Source organism: Hylobates moloch, unplaced genomic scaffold (genome assembly GCF_009828535.3).
Source record: "Hylobates moloch isolate HMO894 unplaced genomic scaffold, HMol_V3 SCAFFOLD_18, whole genome shotgun sequence".
In the NCBI taxonomy this organism is placed as follows: Eukaryota; Metazoa; Chordata; class Mammalia; order Primates; family Hylobatidae; genus Hylobates; species Hylobates moloch.
In genome coordinates, this window is record NW_026652293.1 from 79,600,648 (window position 1) to 79,620,691 (window position 20,044).

Sequence of the window (20,044 nt, forward strand, 5' to 3'; positions counted from 1 at the left end):
ATCAAGTGACCTAGGAGATGTCTAAAGAACTCTCTACCACAAATCAACAGAATATACATTCTTCTCAGTGCCACATGGCACTTATTCTCAAATCAACCACATAATTGGAAGTAAGACACTTCTTAGCAAATGCAAATGAACTGAAATCATAATAGTCTCTCGGACCACAGTGCAATCAAGTTAGAACTCAGGATTAAGAAACTCACTCCAAACCACACAATTTCATGGAAGTCAAAAAACCTGCTCCTGAATGACTGCTAGGTAAATAATAAAATTAAAGCAGAAATCAAGAAGTTCTTTGAAACCAATGAGAACAAAGGGACAATGTACCAGAATCTCTGGGACACAGCTAAAGCAATGTTAAGAGGAAAAATTATAGTACTAAATGCCTACATCAGAAAACTAGAAGCAAGAGCAAACTAATCCAAAAGCTAGCAGAAGACAAGAAAGAACTAAGATAAGAACTGAAGAAGACAGAGACACAAAAAACCCTCCAAAAAAAATCAACAAAGGCAGGAGCTGGTTATTTGAAATAATTAACAAAATAGACCACTAGCTAGCCTAATAAGAGAGAGAAGAATCAAAAAGACACAATAAAAAATGATAAAGGGAGTTATCACCACTGACCCCACATAAATAAAAACTACCATCAGAGAATACTATAAACACTCAATGCAAATAAACTAGAAAATCTAGAAGAAATGGATAAATTCTTGGACTCCTACCAAGACTAACCCAGGAAGACGTCAAATCCCTGAATAGACCAATAACAAGCTCTGAAATTGAGGCAGTAATTAATAGCCTACCAATCAAAAAAAGCCCAGGACCAGATGGATTCAGAGCAGAATTTTACCAGAAATACAAAGAGGAGCGGATACCATTCCTTCTGAAACTATTCCAAACAACTGAAAAGGAAGGACTCCTCCCTAACTTATTTTATAAGGCCAGCATCATCCTGATACCAAAACCTGGCAGAGACACAACAAAAAAAGAAAACTTCAGGCCAATAACCCTGATGAACATCAATGCAAAAATCCTCAAGAAATACTGGCAAACTGAATCCAGCAGTACATCAAAAAACTTATTCACCACGATCAACTTAGCTTCATTACTGGGATGCATAGCTGGTTTAACATGCAAATCAATAAACATAATCCATCAGATAAAGAGAACCAAAGACAAACACCACATGATTCTCTCAACAGATGAAGTAAAGGCCTTCGATAAAATTCAGCATCCCCTCATGTTAAAAGCTCTCAATCAACGAGGTACTGATGGAACATATCTCAAAATAATAAGAGCTATTTATGACAACCCCACAGCCAATATCATACTGAATGGTCAAAAGCTGGAAGTATTCCCTTTGGAAACTGGTATAAGACAAGGATGACCTCTCTCACCACTCCTAAGTTCTGGCCAGGACAATCAGGCAAGAGAAATAAATAAAGGGTATTAAAATAGGAAGAGAGGAAGTCTGTTTGTAGATGACATAATTTAATATTTGGAAAACCCATCATCTCAGCCCAAAAACGTTTTGAACTGATAAGCAACTTCAGCAAAGTCTCAGGATAAAAAATCCCTGTGCAAAAATCACAAGCATTCTGTTACACCAACAATAGGCAAGCAGAGAGTCAAATCATGAATGAACTCCCATTCACAATCACTACAAAGAGAATAAAATACCTAGGAATACAGCTAACGAGGGAAGTAAAGGGCCTCTTCAAGGAGAACTACAAACCACTGCTCAAGGAAATAAGAAAGGACACAAACAAATGGAAAAAATTCCATCTTCATGGATAGGAATAATCAGTATCATGAAAATGGCCACACTGCCCAAAGTAATTTACAGATTCAGTGCTATTCCCATCAAACTAACATTGACATTCTTCACAGAATTAGCAAAAACTATTTAAAATTTCATGTGGAATTGGCCAGGCACAGTGGCTCATGCTTGTAATCCCAGCACTTTAGGAGGCCAAGGCAGGTAGATCACTTGAGGTCAGGAGCTTGAGACCAGCCTGGCCAACATGGTGAAATCCCATCTCTACTAAAAATACAAAAATTAGCCAGGTGTGGTGGCATGCACCTGTAATCCTTGCTACTGGGGAGGCTGAGGCAAGAGAATCACTTGATCCCAGGAGGTGGAAGTTGCAGTGAGCCGAGATCCTGCCACCACACTCCAGCCTGGGCAACAGAGTCAGACCCATCTCAAAAAAAAAAAAAATTTATATAGAATCAAAGAAGACCCCATATATCCAAGACAATCCTAAGCAAAAAGAACAAAGCTGCAGGCATCATGCTACCTGACTTCAAACTACACTACAAGGCTACAGCAGCCAAAATAGCATGATACTGGTACCAAAACATATATAGACCAATGGAGCAGAACAGAGACCTCAGAAATACCACCACACATCTAAAACCATCTGATCCTCAACAAACCTGACAAAAACAAGCAATGAAGAAAGGATCTCTGATTCAGTAAATGGTGGTAGGAAAATTAGCCAGCCTTATGCAGAAAATGGAAACTGGACCCCTTCCTATACCTTATACCAAAATTAACTCAAGATGGGTTGAAGATTTAAATGTAAAATCCAAAACCATAAAAACCCTAGGAGAAAACCTAGGGAGGCCAGGTGCGGTGGCTCGTGCCTGTAATCCCAGCAGTTTCGGAGGCCAAGGTGGGTGGATCGCGAGGTTAGGCATTCGAGATCAGCCTGGCCAACATAGGGAAACCCTGTCTCTACTAAAAATACAAAAAAAAAAAAACAGAAAACCTAGGGAATATCACTCAGGACATAGGCGTGGGCAATTCATGGCAAAAATGCCAACAGCAATTGCAACAAAAGCAAAAACTGAGAAATGGGATCTAATTAAACTAAAGAGCTTATGCACAGCAAAAGAAACTGTCCTCAGAGTGAACAGGCAACCCACAGAATGGGAGAAAATTTCTGGAATCTATCCATCTGACAAAGGTCTAATATCCAGAATTTACAAGGAACTTAAATATATTTACAAGAAAAAACAAAAAGCTCATCAAAAAGTGGGCAAGGGATACGAATAGACACTTCTCAAAAGAAGACATTTATGCATCTAACAAACACATGAACAAAAGCTCAACATCACTGATCATCAGAGAAATGCAAATCAAAACAATGAGATACCATCTCATGCCAGTCAGAATGGCGATTATTAAAAAGTCAGGAAACAATAGATGCTGGTGAGGCTGTGGGGAAATAGGAACGCTTTTACACTGTTGGTGGGAATGTAAATTAGTTCAACCATTGTGGAAGACAGTGTGGCGATTCTTCAAGGATCTAGAACCAGAAATACCATTTGACCCAGCAATCGCATTACTGGGTATATACCCAAAGGAATATAAATCATTCTACTATAAAGACACATGCACACGTATGTTTATTGCAACATAATTTACAACTGCAAAGACATGGAACAAACCCAAATGCCCATCAATGATAGACTGGATAAAGAAAATGTGATATATATATATATATATACACATACACATACACACACACACATATATACACACACACATATATATACACATATATATATATACATATATACACATACACACAAACACACACACACACACACACACACACACACACACACCGTAGAACACTATGTAGACATAAAAAGGAATGAGATCATGTGCTTCGCAGGGACATGGATGAAGCTGGAAGTCATCATCCTCAGCAAACACAGGAACAGAAAACTAAACACCGCATGTTCTCACTCATAAATGAGAGCCGAACATTGAGAACACATGGAAATGGGGGGAACAACACACACCAGGGGCTGTTGGGGGTTGGGAGGTGAGGGGAGGGAACTTAGAGGACAGGTCAATAGGTGCAGCAAACCACTACAGCACACGTATACCCATGTAACAAACTCACATGTTCAACACATGTATCCTGTTTTTGTTCTTTTTTAGAATAAAAGAAAACATAAAAATTCTGGACTAATTTAAAATGAACAATTCTCCAATCAATCACATGGCAAATCCTTGCCCCAAGAGTGCAGAGAAAGAAAGGTACATACATAGACCCAAAACTTACTAGAGTAGAAACCCATAAGCACAACATCTTCATGAACCAGTACATCTGTAGGAAAATTGAAAGTGTAATTAGCAAATTGTTCAAAGCTGAGTGTGAACATGATTGACAGTAACAAATAACTGGAAGTGTCAAGCTGGGAACTGCTTAGGGCAAACCTGCCTTCCGTTCTACTCAAAGTTACCCCTCTGCTCACTGAGATCAATGCATATCTGACTGCCTCATTTTGGAGGCTACTCAGAAACTCAAAAGAATGCAACCATTTGTCTCTTATCTACTGATGACCTGGAAGCTCCCTCCCCACTTCGAGTTGTCCTGCTTTTGCTTTGAGTTGTCCTGCCTTTCTGGACTGAACCAATGTTCATATTACGTATGTTAATTGATGTCTCATGTCTCCCTAAAATGTATAAAACCAAGCTGTGCTCCAACCACCTTGGGCACATGTCGTCAGGACCTCCTGGGGCTGTGTCATGGATGCGTGTCCTCAACCTTAGCAAAATAAACTTTCTAAATTACTGAGACCCATCTCAAATTTTCACGGTTCACACTACTATGTAATACCCTTGTCGTTTTAAATCTTTATTAGTTTAAATCTGTTTTGTCAGAAACTAGGATTGTAACCCCTGCTTTTCTGTTTTCCATTTGCTTGGCAGATTTTTCTCCATCTCTTTATTTTGATCCTAGGTCACTGCATGGGTCTCTTGAAGACAACATACCATCAGGTCTTGCTTTCTTATGCAGCTTGCCATTGTGTGCCTTTTAAGTGGGACATTTAGCCTGTTTACATTCAAGATTAGTATTGATATGTGTGGATTTGATCCTGTCGTGTTGTTAGCTGGTTATTATGCTGGCTTGTTTGTGTGGTTGCTTTATAGTGTCACTGATGTGTGTATTTAAGTGTGTTTTTGTATTGGCTGGTAGCAGACTTTTCTTTCTATATTTAGTGCTCCTTTCAAGATCTCTTGTAAGGCAGGTCTGGTGGTAATGAACTCCCTCAGCATTTGCTTGTCTGAAAAGGATCTTATTTGCCTTTCACTTAGGAAGCTTAGTTTGGCTGGGTATGAAATTCTTGAAGATTTTTTTCTTTGAGAATGTTGAATATAGGCCCTCAGTCTTTTCTGGCTCATAGGGTTTCAGCTGAGAGGTCTGCTGTTAGCCTGATGGGGTGACCTTTGTAGGTGACCTGCCCTGTATAGCTGCCTTTAACAGTCTTTCATTTTGACCATGGAAAATCTGATTATGACGTGTCTTGGGGATGATTTTATTGTGTAGAATCTTACAGGGGTTCTCTGGTTTCCCTGAATGTGACTGTTGGCCTCTCTACCAAGGTTGGGGAAGTTTTCGTGGATGATATCCTAAAATGTTTTCCAACTTGTTTGCTTTCTTCCCATCCCTTTCAGGGATGCCAATAATTCATCGATTTGGCCACTTTACAAAATACCCAGAAGTTTTGTTATTTTGTATTCTTTTTAATTGCTCAGAAGTTTTGTTATTTTTTATTCTTTTTAATTTTTGTCTGACTGTCTTATTTCAGAGAGCCAGTCTTCATGTTCTGAGAGTCTTTCCTCCACTTGGTCTATTCTGCTGTTAATACTTGCGACTGCATTATGAAATTCTTGTAGTGTGTTTTTCTGCTCTGTCAGAACCATCAGGCTCTTTTTTATATCAGTTATCTTGTCTTTCAGCTCCAGTGATTCTTAGTTTTTTTGGATTGGGTTTTGCATTCTCCTGAATCTTGATGATCTTAATTCCTATCCATATTCTAAATTCCGTTTCTGTCATTCCAGCCAGCTCAGCCTGAGTAAGAACCCTTGCTGAAAAACTGTTGTGGTCATCTGGAGGACATACGACACTCTGGCCATTTGAGTTACTGGAGTTCTTTCATCGGTTCTTTCTCATGTCTGCACATGGGTGTTCCTGTAACTGCAGTGTAGATTGAGTACGGTCAGTACACTTTGTTTCTGGATGTTTTCACAGAGCCGAGGCTTTGTGCAGGGTCTTCATCTGTAGCTGACTTATCTTTGGTCTTGCAGAGGGGAATGCTAGCAAGGTGTTTTTGGTGTTGGAACTTCGGGATGTGATCCAGTAGGTGGTGCTTAGGCATACTGGTTAGTTGGTAGGCTCTTGCTTGGTCATGTGGCTCCCCTATATTTTCTGACAGTTGCAGTCATGCTCCCTCTCAATGTTCTGAAAGTGTGGGCTTCTCTCCCACTTGAATGCTGGCTATAAATTGTGGCTTGGCACTCTTGGGCTGCCCACCACGGCTCTGGGGCACTCTCAGGGCTTATGTCACTCCCCTGGCTTGGAGGCAGCAGAGGAAGGGACCTTAATAGTGGTTGTGGCCAAAGGTCTTTTGCTTGTCTCCTGGGGGCTCCACCCCAGAGGTGCCGGTTAGCAATTGCTAAGTGCAATCAGCCCAGGATGGAGGGTCTGTGCTGTGGGACCAAGCCCAGGGTTTCCTATCTGGTGACAAGCAGGGGGAGTGGGTGGAACCTGTGGGAGACGGTCTCCTCTCCTTGGGTCAACTGCAGTTTGTTGTAGGTGTGGAGAAGGCACTTATGGTATTTGTTCATTCATTTGTCTGAGGATAGTAAGGGCAGTTCCACTGCAGACAGTGGTAGAAAGGCTTTTGTTTGCTCCTGGGGTCTCCACCTCCAAGAAATGCAGAACCACAGTTACTGGGGGTGTTCAGCTGGTGGGTGGGGCACCTGCACTGCTGGCATAAGCTTGGGGTTCGGCTTGTTGGGGAGCAATAGGATGAAGGCTCACAGGGAGAAAAGACTAGTGTCCTCTCAGTATGGTGGCTGTGGTGGTGTGCTGTAGGCTTGGCTGTAGCTCTCAGGTTCTTTGTTTCTTCCCCAGACCAAAGGCAGCAGGGATAGAACTATTACTGTGGCAATGGCAGAGGGGCTATCATATGCCTCTGGGAGCCTCTCCGTGGGGAAACTCTGGGCCACTACTGGTGGGTATGCTCAGCCATGGGAGAGGTGACTGTGTTCATGAGCTGGGGGCCCTACAGCAGCAAAACTGAGAAGACCTGTGATGCCTGCCCTAGCGGATCCCCCAGGGTCCGCACTGGGTGCAGCAAGCAGCCCATATCTCAGTCCCCAGGAGACCACCTGCTGCCACTTCTGAAAAGCCTGGCGACCACTATGCTAAGTCCGAGGCCATTTATCAAGACCTAGTTCAGGCTGGGCGCGGTGGCTCACGCTTGTAATCCCAGCACTTTGGGAGGCCGAGGCGGGCGGATCACGAGGTCAGGAGATCGAGACCACGGTGAAACCCCATCTCCACTAAAAATACAAAAAATTAGCCGGGCGTGGTGGCGGGCGCCTGTAGTCCCAGCTACTCGGAGAGGCTGAGGCAGGAGAATGGCGTGAACCCGGGAGGCGGAGCTTGCAGTGAGCCGAGATCGCGCCACTGCACTCCAGCCTGGGCGACAGAGCAAGACTCTGTCTCAAAAAAAAAAAAAAAAAAAGACCTAGTTCAGACACAAGCACAGTAGGTCCATTCTCTGCTGACCTGGGAGCAGCTCTCTTACCTTGCCAGCTCTGGGGGCATCTGTGCTGCAGTGCAGAACTTCTACACCATGGACTCCCAGGTGGCCTGTGTTCCCTGCTGAGGGCTGGGAATCTCAGCCACCCTGACTTGTCCCAGGGTCCAGCCCTGGCTGGAGAAGTCCAGAGCTCCTTCTGGGAGAAAGATAGGCCTAGCCCTTTTTTGGACCAGAGGTAACTCAGCCTATCTATAGATGAGATGAAGCTTGACCTGGGGGTCTCCTGACCCTATTCAGCAAAGAAAACAGGTCTGGGAGTGAAAACAAAGACTTGCTGCTTCTCAGATTCTTCTGGATGACCAGCAGTGACAACTTTAGACACACCATGTTAATAACAGAACCTGTGGTGGTTGTAGAAAAGGAATTTGAACAATATACTGAAAATAGTAAACCCAGTTTTCTTTAGGGCTGATTACTGACAAATTTTATATTTCATATAAGACATCTGATGTCTTTTGGCTATCTTATGACAGTCATGCATTTCTGTAAATCAGAAAATATTAATAGGGTGTAATCATTCATATATGTATATTAAAAAGAGTAGCAAAATGAATATATATTTATATCCTCCCCACTTGAACTCAGAAAAGGCTGTAGCTCTTCACTTCCCAGGCCGAGTCCTGAGAACACTGATATTCACCAACCGTTAATAGCATTCTCTCTGGAGAAATGCTTCTATTGTTTCAGTTTGATGAAATCACCATGCCATTGTTATTTACTTTTCATCTTCTTACATAGAATCTAAGATAAGGTATATTAAATGCTTACTGATCCTATTCTTCACCTGGCTCATATCATTTGCCTAATTTTAAACTTTCTTCTACTCTAAAAATTTCAATTCATCTTATGTATTGTAGGAGATCTTAAATCTAATACAGATTTTGTCTTTTTTTTAAACATATATTCTATTGGCATTTTACACTGGGATCATGCAGTGTTTCATTATATAAATTATTTAATTTTTTTTTTTTTTTGAGACGGAGTCTTGCTCTGTGGCCCAGGCTGGAGTGCAGTGGCGCAATCTCGGCTCACTGCAAGCTCCGCCTCCCGGGTTCACGCCATTCTCCTGCCTCAGCCTCTCTGAGTAGCTGGGACTACAGGCGCCCGCCACCACGCCTGGCTAATTTTTTGTATTTTTAGTAGAGACGGGGTTTCACCGTGGTCTCGATCTTTTGACCTCGTGATCCACCCGCCTCGGCCTCCCAAAGTGCTGGGATTACAAGCGTGAGCCACCGCGCCCGGCAAATTATTTAATTTTTATATAGAAAAAAGAAAATTATTTTGGTGTTTGTTTTGTTCTTTGCTCTATAATTTCTATTACATACTGATTAGGTAATTTTTTGAGTATTTTAAATTTTAGGTAATTATGCATTTTATCCATAAAGAATCTGCATGTGAGATAGAGAGCTGTTTTCTCCTCACTCTATTTCATCTCCATCCTGACCTCCCCAGAATCCTCAGCTCTTTGTGTAGTTGGATAGCAGTTTATAATTCCAGTAAATGGGCCTGATTCAATAATATACCACAAATCAGTTTGAAACCAGGACTTGCCTTCAAAACACACCCAAATGCCTACATATGTATAATAATACTAATTTGTAAGTTACAATTGATGTGAAAAATAAAATTACAAAAGGATTGTTAAAGTAAATTCAAAGGGAAATAAGGCCTAAAAAATCCCTGAGGAAATATGTGATCAGAGGCTTTCCCAGGCATACACTGCTCTACAGCCCTGCCACACAGGCTTAACTGAGAATCTGACCCCGGAAGGTGACGGATGAACATGTGTCCTGGTATTCTGATCTACAGAAATCTTGCCCTCTCTTAATGATCCATCCAGAACTCTAGGATCGTTTCTAGATTTATTTACTACAAACAGACTGGAAGTTTTTGACAGAAGCTTTGAACTGGGAACCCTGCCCTGTTCCACCAGCTTCTCTAGAAGTACAATGTTCTAATCACTCCTGAGAGACTCCATCTGAGGGTATCTCTCTGAGCCAACAAGATTTAAAGTGAGAAGAGGAACAAGGCAAGAGTCGGGCTATGTCTAGGGTTCCCTTACCTGACTGATGTCTTTGGTTTACCTAAGTATTGATAAGATTCGTGTCTACATGGTAGAAACTAGATGGAGGAGCTCTAGCTCACAGAATTAGACAATGGGATCAATGCTCCATAGATCCAGCTTAAGCTCAGCCATGAGATACTAAGTCTGTCACAAGAAAAAGTAACAGTTCTCCATCATCTACACCTGTAGCCTCAGACAGCTAGGCAGTGAGCGTGCATGCTCACTAAAACTCCACATCCACATCACAGAGAGATGGAACAATCCCAAAGGACCGTGAAGGGTGAGGTGGAGAGACCGAAAGGATATGAACCCACAGCACCTGCCCCACCATCTGCTCCAATACTAACCCTGTCCTTTCCCAACATGATTTCCAGATTTTTCTTTGGCCCTCACTAAGGGTGATTCAGAAAGACAAAAAGTTATTAATGCCCCTCCGTTCTCCGTATCTGCTGAGGTCTGAGTTGTTTACTCTGTGGGTTTCGGGTAGCTATCCCTCCCCAACTACATCCACAAAATTAGTGTATCTCATTCAGCACCAAGAATTTCACCTTTATTCTGGTCACTCCCTACCTTCTCCTAGACATTTTATCTAGAAAAGCCATATGAAATAGGGACAAAAATGTTTACATAAAACTCAACCACAACTAAGTTGGAGTATCATAATCCCACTTTGGGCTAGGTTGCCACTCAGCCTACTACAAACTAGGCTTGGGCAGTTAGGGGAAAGCTAGGGTTTAGAGCTGATGTGAAAGTCAGCTAAAAGCTTGCTACAGGGCTCCTGTCAAGCTGAACCCTAACCCACGGAGGACTGAGGGCTATGTAGCTTTATGTTCCACTTTTGAGGTGGGTCAATTTGAACTCTATGAAAGGCCGCAAAAGACTAGCTCTAAACCCTAGTCTAGTACAAACTAAGCTAGGGTTGCATTTAGCGGAAAGGAAGATTATCTTTTCTTTCTTTCTTTTTTTTTTTTTGAGACAGAGTCTCCCTCTGTCTCCCAGGGTGAAGTGCAGTGGCCCGATCTCGGCTCAATGCAACTTCCGCCTCGCAGGTTCAAGCAATTCTCCTGCCTCAGCCTCCTGAGTAGCTGGGACTACAGGCATTCGCCACCATGCCTGGCTAATTTTTGTATTTTTAGTAGAACCGGGGTTTCACCATATTGGCCATGCTGGTCTTGAACTCCTGACCTTGTGATCCACCCACCTTAGCCTCCCAAAGTGCTGGGATTACAGGCGTGGGCCACCGTGCCTGGCCAGTAAGATGTATCATTTCAAGTAGTCAGTGTGGAATCTCAAATTTGGGAAATAGATCGCTACAGCCCTCAACCATTTCATTCTTATCCTGGAGGCAGTCAAAAAGAGATTATTCCTTTTTAGAAAGAATTACATTCAATCAACAAATTGTAACATACGGATCAGGAGAAGGAAAAGATGGTAAAATCAGCCAATTTTTAGTAGATTTGATGATAAAAGACACAACGTTTTCAGAGTGCAAATGGTTTAGAAATTTGAAAAGGTGACAGAGATTAGTTTCAAGGGACACGTGGTGTGTCTGGAGTCAGTTTTTATGCTGATGGTGTGAGCAGTGACAAGGTATTAACAATACCTTCCAAAGTGAGTCAAAAGGTTGGTGAAGTCATTCTGTTGAGAACGGTCGGGGGCCTCCCACATTGTGAGACAAAAAGATCACCTTTCACCAAGAACCACAAGTCTGGCTGCAGTGCTGCCCTCAGCATTAGACATGGATTCAGATTCAGTCCACAGCCTGGTTATAGTCAGTCTCTTCAGAGAACAGGCTCTTATTAAAAACTTGTTTTGTTTTGTTTTTTTTTTACGGAGTTTCACTCTTGTCACCCGGGGGTAGTGCAGTGGTGCATTCTCAGCACAGTGCAACCTCTGCCTCCTGGGTTCAAGCGATTCTCCTGCTTCGGCCTCCCGAGTAGCTGGGATTACAGGTGCCTGCCACCAGGCTTGGCTAATTTTTGTATTTTTAGAAGAGACAGGGTTTCACCATGTTGGCGAACTCAAACTCCTGACCTCAGGTGATCCACCAGCCTCAGCCTCCCAAAGTGCTGGGATTACAGGCGTGAGCCACTGCGCCCAGCCAAAGACTTGTAAATGAGTGACTGGGCACAGCAGTAAATCAGCTGCTGAGGTTATTTCCAGTTTGCAGCCTGAAAGGTTTCGTTTTTTCAGACAGTCTATAGTTTTTAATGCAAAAGATCAAACAGCTAGAATGTGAGCAATGACCCTGAGTTCTGACCATTGAGTGGTGTGACCACCCCACTCAGGTTCCGCATGGCTGACAGAAGCCACCGTAGACAGTAGCTCAGTGAACACCATGAGGTGTCAGTTTCCCCGACCTATTCGTAAACCAGGGACAGAAATTTAGGGAACACTTAGTGAAGTGGGGGCCCCATAGAGCCAGAAGCTTTGCTTCATATAGTGCAGCCGGGCATAAAATTTCCACCAAAGATAGATTCCGATTTTCCCTTTAGAACTATTTCTGTGCCAGTCCAATTTCCTTCTAGAATACATTATTTATATTTTAACAAGTAGTCTTTTGAGGTCTTTCATAAGAGTTCAAATTGACTCACCTCAAAATTGGAATATAAAGCTAGACAGCCCCCAGCCCTCCTTGAGTTTGGATTCAGTTTGACTGGAGTTCTGTAGCAAGCTTATAACTGACTTTCACATTAGCGTAACCTGCAGTGGTGTCAGGGTGGCTATGAGTCAGACACCCCAAAGAATATCTTTAGGTGCAGGCTGTTTTTGTCAAAGGCTCCAAATGGCAAAGTGATCAAGTTTTTCTTGGCTGCTGGAAGAATCGAGCAATGAAAATATGTCCACTTAGCTTCACTAAACCTTATTTGGAAAGTAGAACTCTGGGTTTTTTTCAGGTCTTCTTGTTATTGAGAAAATAGTGCTTACTATCCAATATGCTAAGAGCCAATACATTGAGTTGTCACTGGATTTTTGTTTTTGAGAAAAGCTTTATATTGAAAGTTCACTCCTAAAGAGACGGGAGTCCCAAGCTCGAATGTCTCCCTCTGCTGGCATCGAGGCGAATTTCTACTAGAACAGGTACAGGGGGTAGCTTCTGAGGTTAGGAGGTGACTAGCGGACGATAATGGGAGGTCTGGAACGTCCATGGGCATGCCCAGTTATCTGTTCATGCTTCCTCATGGGTCATATGTGCAAATTTTGGGGGAGTTAGTAGGAAACGTGGTGGAAATTCAGGCTATGATGTCAGCAAGCTCATTCTGTGCAGAGTCCCATTGGTTCTATTTGTTCAAACCAATTTCAGCCAGTTACTTTATCTCGTAAGTGGAGAGAATTTCAGTGTTTTAGCAAGTTTTGTTTTTTTTTTTAATTTGCCATCCCATAAACTCAAGGATTTCTGTTAGTCATTGGCTTAACTTTTGTGTTTTGTTTTGTTTTTTTTTTTGAGTCAGAGTCTTGCTCTGTTGCCCAGGCTGGAGTCCAGTGGCACGATCTCAGCCCACTGCAACCTCCGCTTCCTGGGTTCAAGCCATTCTCCTGCCTCAGCCTCCAGAGTAGCTGGGATTACAGGCATGTGCCACCATGCCTGGCTAATTTTTGTATTTTTATTAGAGATGGGGTTTCACCATGTTGGCCAGGCTGGTCTCGAACTCCTGACCTCGTGATCCACACGGCTCGGCCTCCCAAAGTGCTGGGATTACAGGCATGAGCCACTGTGCCTGGCTGCTTCTTTAACTTTTGAAGCACAGTTTCAATTATCAGCTACATCTACTAGCAGAGAGATATTACCATTCTAGACAGGAGCACTGAGACAGACACCTCTGTCTTTGCAGCTAACAGCTCATGCAGGGTGAACATTTTGGACATCAGAGTGTAAAGGTTCTCATGATAAAGACTGATCTGCCCTCTGTGGCAAATGGAGAAGTCTGTCTCTCTCACACTCTTCTACCTGTCTCCCACCCAGACTGGAATAATCCCCTCCAGCACTTAGGGGACAGGGAAGCACAAACACATCTAACAAAATTCTAACTGTAAATTTTGGTGTAGAAACACAAGAAGACATTGAGTTAGCCCCAAAGGCCCCACTTTTATTGTTTTGTGACATTTCTGCCCTCATGGTAAACCCTGGCCAAGCCCTGTCAGTTGAGTTTTGGTATCAGCGAATACATAGAGAGAGAGACTCTCTGTTTATAAGCAAGGCACCAACACCCACATTTCCTTTTAGTTTCTAGCAGCCTGTTGACTGCTTTCAGCAAAACCACAAGAACTTAAAATATTTTCTATTTATCCAAAGTGCTCTATCAGCTTTGGGGACTCCTCATTCTTTCCTACTTTGGCTAGGAGAATGAACATATAAGCACATTTAGACTGCTCCTTTCAATTCTCCCTCTCACACAACAGCCTCGCTAACAGGTTGGAGAGTGGAGGGATCTTAACTCTTACTCAACTCTCATTTGGGTGACAGAATTTGCTACTTGTTCCAGGAAGCCTTCTCATAAGCCCTGGCCAGGTCTGTGAAGAATCTTTCTACTTTCCTCTTATGCAAGGTTATAAGGTTATAGATTTCTCAGAATCAATCCCATCATCACCCAAGCTGTCAAAAATGTGAACATTCTTGGATTTTTTTCTATTTACAAGCCAAAAACTTAAGACTGTCAACTTCATGGATATTAGAAGAAGGCAGGAGATTCCTGGGCCTGAAGAAAAATATTTGATGATTCATCACACAAACGAAAGCAAGAGCTCCATATCTGCATTTGTTCCCCACGTCCACTCCAAGTGAAAGGGATGATCAAAGAGACCCAACTGGATGCTTTCTGCTCAGTAGATTTTGATCACAGCTGAGGTATCTCAAGGTTAAGAAATCCCAGTGCTTTAACATGTGTTTCAAAGAAAACCTTCCAACCACTGCCTCAGAGAAAGGCATAATCTTTATTAAATTCTCCAGGTATTTATTTGGCCTTTGACCTGAAGAGACACATCCTTCAAGTCTGTTTCTTTCATCTAAAAAAATCCTGAAAAAGACAGCCCAGAAGAAACGCTTATACAAGATGTGGGAAAATGAAGTGAGAGATCCATGAAGAATTGTCTTCCAAAAGGGAGCAACATTCCCTTACATATATGAGAATATTGATACAGCCATTATAAAAAACCGTAAGGTGGCTCATCACAATATTAAACTAGAACTACCCTATTATCCAGCAAGCCCACTTCTGGGATTATATTCAAAGGAAATAAAATCAGTATCTCAGAGAGACTTCTGCAATCCCAGGTTTATTGCAGCATTTTCCACAATAGCCAAAGACATGGAAACAACCTAAATGCGCATTAATAGATGAATGGATAAATTGTGATACACACACACACACACACACACACGCAATGAAATATTCAGCCATAAAAAAGAATAAAGTCTTGTCATTTGTGAAAATATGAAGCTGGAGAATATTAAGTAAAATAAGTCAGACACAGAAAGACAAATGTTATATGATCTTACTTATAGATGGAGCTTAAAAACATTGAACGTATAGAAACAGACTACATACTGCTTTCCAGGGGCCGGAAGGTAGGGGAAATGGGGAGACATTGCTCAAAAGGTACAAACTTTCAGTTATAAGATGAATAAGTTCTGGCAATCTAATGTACAGCACGGGTGGCAATAGATGTTGTCTCAGTCCCTTCTTGCTGCTTTAACAAAATACCTGACTAGGTAGTTTATACATGACATAAACTCATTGCTTACAGTGATAGGCTGGGAAGTGCAAAATCAAGCCATTGGCAGACTGTCTCTGGTGAAGACCTTGGTCTCTGCTTTCAAGATGACATCCTGAATGTTATGTTCACAGACAGCAGAAGGGCAGAAAAGGCGGAACTCACTCCAAGTCCTTTTATGAAGTCATTAATCTCAATGATGAGGGCACAGCCTTTATGACCTCACCACTTCCGAAAGGCCCCTACCTCTTAACACTACTGCTTTGGAGTCTAAAGTTTCAACATGAATTTAGGTGGAGGACAAACTTTTAAGTCACGGCAGATACTGATTTTGTAACAATTACCACCCAATGTGTATTTGGAGATACCTTGAATATATCCAATATTATCTGTCAACTAATATTTTAAAATTAAACATACAAATAAATAAAATATGAAAATAATTTATCCAGTGAGCAAAAAAGGCCCACTGAAGATTTCTGACCAAAACTACCATTGACTCTTTGGTGCTGTGGAGCTGCTGAAAACCGAAAGATGAAGAAAGGAACAGAATTATACAGTCTTCACAGAAAAGTCAGCTCTGAGGGTGAGATGATATTAACTTGGGTGAGACAATGACAGGTGACAGCAAATGAAAAAGAATTCATTATATTTTGTTAGCTTACTGGAAAAAAAATAAAATTCCTAGCCACAAAAAAAATCTCAATTCTGAATAAACTCCAAAATCAAATTTTAAATATACATCCTGATTAAAAAAACAAAAACAGCATCTCTGTGGCCTTAAAATAGAGAAAGATTTCTTAAATAAAACAAAAAACATTTAATATGCCAGGGAAAGAATAAATAAAATTCTATTAAAATTAATAACTTATCAAAATACAGAATAAATTATATTTTGTTACCTTACTGGAAAAAATGGAATTCCTAGCCACAAAAATTCTCAATTCTGAATGAATTGCAAAATAAAATTTTAAATTTACATCCTCATTTGAAAAAACAAAATCTCTGTGGCCTTAAGAGAAATATTTCTTAAATAAAACAAAAAATATTTAATATACTGGGAAAAATAACAAATACAATTTTATTAAAATTAAGAGCTTATCAAAATACAGAAAGAGAGAGACTAAGTGAGAGGGATACCAAAGAAAGGAATCTTATCCAGCTTCATGTAAAGAACCACCATAAATCAAGAAGAAAAAGACCCCTAAAATAGTGGGAGATGAGCAAAATAAGTCTTCAAAATAGAGGTCATTCAATAACTAAAAAGTGTGCTGAAATGTTCAAGTCTGTTAGTAATCGGAGAAATGTAAATAAAGCCTGAGACCATCACACAGCAACCTGAAGACTAAATGAAAATGACAGAAAATACCATGTGTTGGGCCTGGCACAGTGGCTCACGCCTGTAATCCCAAGAGGCCAAGGCGGGCAGATCACGAGGTCAGGAGATTGAGACCATCCTGGCCAACATGGTGAAACCCGTCTCTGCTAAAAATACAAAAAATTAGCCGGGCGTGGTGGCGGGCGCCTGTAGTCCCAGCTACTCAGGAGGCTGAGGCAGGAGAATGGTGTGAACCCGGGAGGCGGAGCTTGCAGTGAGCCGAGATCACGCCACTGTACCCCAGCCTGGGCGACAGAGCGAGACTCCGTCTCAAAAAAAAGAGAAAATACCATGTGTTGGCAAGGATGTGGGTACCCTAGGAAATTCACACGTTACTTGTTGGCATGAAAAGTGTTACAAGCAAAAAGTGGTACAATTTTGGAAAACTGGTAACATCACCTACAGCTGAAGAGATGTAAACATACAACACAACAATGTGATTATTACGTATGTTCCCAACAGAAAGTTGTACATGTTTCACCAATACCAATACATTTTCTGGAATTTACATAGCAGCCCTGTTCCTAATACCCTCAACTAAAACACATGCATATGTGCATTAGCACGGAGTGATTAATTGATATTCACACAACAGAATTCAATGCTAAAAAAAAAAAGAAACCCAAAACAACATGCAGAATTACAGAAAAACTCAAAACAATCTACTGGATTTTAAAAGCCATGTACAAAAGGGCTCCTGCTGCATGATGTTTATAGAAAGTATAAAAAAGTGACCTGTGTGTTAGAGAACAATATAGTGTCCATCCCTGAGAATAAGTGACTGGGATCACAAGGTGGTATCTGGTGGTATCTTTGGGCTAAAAATGTCGTTCCCTGCCCCCCGCTTTTTTTTTTTGTTTTTTAAAAAAGCCTCAGACAAAATTGTCCCCAATATTTAAAATTATATGGTGCTATCCACTTAGGACATGTGCATGTATCTTTACACATTTTAAATACATGTAAGAATTTTGTTTTAACTTGAAGGATGCTAAATAGAGTATTGCTGTCCACAGGGCGTAGGTATTAAGTTGCTTGACACTGTGACAGTGTTTAAAAGTAAGCTACAATTTCTAGGTTAAAAACAAAAATAAAACAAAATATAATTATATATATATGCGGGAAAAAGTAGAATTATATTAAAATTTAGTACAAAAGGAGATAAAAAGAAAACAGAGCAGGTATTGTGAACACAGCAATGCAATAAACCCAGTCCCAAATATATCCCTTATAATATTCAACAAAATAGACTAATTATTCCTATTAAAGACAAATATTACTTGATTGTATATAGTTGGATAAAGATAAATTAACCACGAATTACCTAATACAGTGATATATTAAATATAATAGGCTTTATGGTAAATCACTGTCATTGTAATTACTATTGCTTTTACATTCTTAATGTGCAATTTTTCAGGATTACTGCTTGATAGATAAACATAATCTGGGTGTCACACACAGAAAAACAATCACACCTTTATGTCTAGATAATGTATTTATGTATGTGAGTATATACTGTCAGTTTCTTGTAATGTTACTATTTTGTAATTATGTTTACAGTTCTGTGGAGATGAGTGAATAAACAGATGAGCAGTGAACAAACATATACAACCCATGTACTTCTGAGAAGATTAAGGGATTTTAAAATTACTTATCTAGCTTTGGGAGGCCAAGGCGGGCGGATCACGAAGTCAGAAGATCAAGACCATCCTGGCTAACACGGTGAAACCCCAACTCTACTAAAAATACAAAAAATTAGCTGGGCGTGGTGGCGGGCGCCTGTAGTTCCAGCTACTTGGGAGGCTGAGGCAGGAGAATCGCTTGAACCCGGGAGGCGGAGGTTGCAGTAAGCTGAGATTGCACCACTGCACTCCAGCCTGGGCAACAGAGCGAGACTCCATCTCAAAAAAAAAAAAAAAAAAAAAAAAAAAAAAGTCAAAATCCAATACTCTGCACTGACCATTAGTTTCACCCTTAGAAATGTTACTTGATTTTTTTCAATTATTAAAAAGTTTCCAACATGTAAATGTACACCAGTTAAAGTGTCCCTGCAATGTATTCATCACTGTTATGATGAGCAGCCATGTAGTAACTTTCTATTCTTCATAAATCTATGAGGTAGGTGCTGCCATTATCAGGATGAGAACTTAAACGTCGAGAGGGTAAGTGATTTGTCTAAATTCAGACACTGGACAGGAGTAGAGTGGGGACTTGATCCTGTCTGGACTGAAGTCACAGAGTGCCTTTAACTGACATGCTCTATTATGATTGGTGAGTCATCTGCTAATAGATTTCTGGATGTGAACACATCACATAACTAGTCTTCTCCTTTCTTGCTGTAACAATTGCCTTATAACATTTTGGATTTCTACTCATGTAAAGTTACAGGTTTCAGGTACTATCTCTACCTGGTAACAGACAGTGTAGACCATCTGTGTGATTAAGGGAAAGAGTTCACAAGCCCAGCAACCCACAGTGGAGAAGACCACATAAGCCTCCAGTGAGGGCTACTAAATCTTGTTGAAGTTAGCGTCCATAAGGTCATTTTGTCTAAGTTCATCAAGCCTTGTGGTCACAGGATTATATCTTTAGATTGCTGGTGAGCAGCCATTCTAAGGAAAGCCCCCTTTGGCTAGGAGTTTAGTACTGGGTGGGGTACTGGGAGAGGATAATATAAAGTGATTATTTCCCTTCTCTTTGCTCATCTGCACCTAAATCATGAGGAACTATGGATATGCACCTCATCAGAAGAGTGCACATAACAGCAGCAAGAGAAAAAGCAGCACAGAAAACACAAGGTCACTATGCTTTCCCACACAAAAATCACTTGTCAGGCAACTGTCTGAGATACCTAATTCTCCCTGGAGTGGATGTCTCCTTGTACACGCACATGTGTGACACACACACATAGATATAAGTTGGCTCCGTGTCCCCACCCAAATCTCACCCTGACTTGTAATAATCCCCACGTGTCAAGGGCAAGACCAGGTGGAGGTAACTGAATCATGGGGACGGTTTCCCCCGTGCTGTTCTCGTGATAATCAGTGAGTCTCATGAGATCTGATGGTTTTATAAGAATCTGGCATTTTCCCTGCTTGTACTTCTCCTTCCTGCCACCTTGTGAATTTGTGAAGATGCCTTGCTTCCCCTTCACCTTCTGCCAGGACTGTAAGTTTCCTGAGGCCTCCCTACCATGCTGAACTGTGAGTCAATTAAATCTCTTTCCTTTGTAAATTGCCCAGTCTCAGGAA

The 20,044-nt window shown here is 41.3% G+C and overlaps 1 protein-coding gene across 5 annotated transcripts in view; it reads right to left on the bottom strand.

The window, feature by feature from the left end:
• ZNF669 (zinc finger protein 669) overlaps positions 1 to 20,044 on the bottom strand; it is a 49,493-nt gene that overhangs the window by 24,842 nt on the left and 4,607 nt on the right. For 2 of the 5 annotated variants that reach the window (XR_009210794.1, XM_058430677.1), the window contains exons 1-2: positions 15,447 to 15,552; positions 4,086 to 4,130 (exon numbers count right to left, since the gene is read on the bottom strand). Coding sequence is in view for 3 of the 5 variants with exons in the window: in XM_058430677.1 (XP_058286660.1) it covers positions 4,086 to 4,130 (45 nt within the window). In the remaining 2 variants the exon portion in view is untranslated. Of the gene's footprint in view, positions 1 to 4,085; positions 4,131 to 7,623; positions 7,980 to 15,446; positions 15,561 to 20,044 lie in introns of those variants that run through there. The other 3 variants (XM_058430678.1, XM_058430679.1, XM_058430681.1) reach the window with 3 other exon arrangements.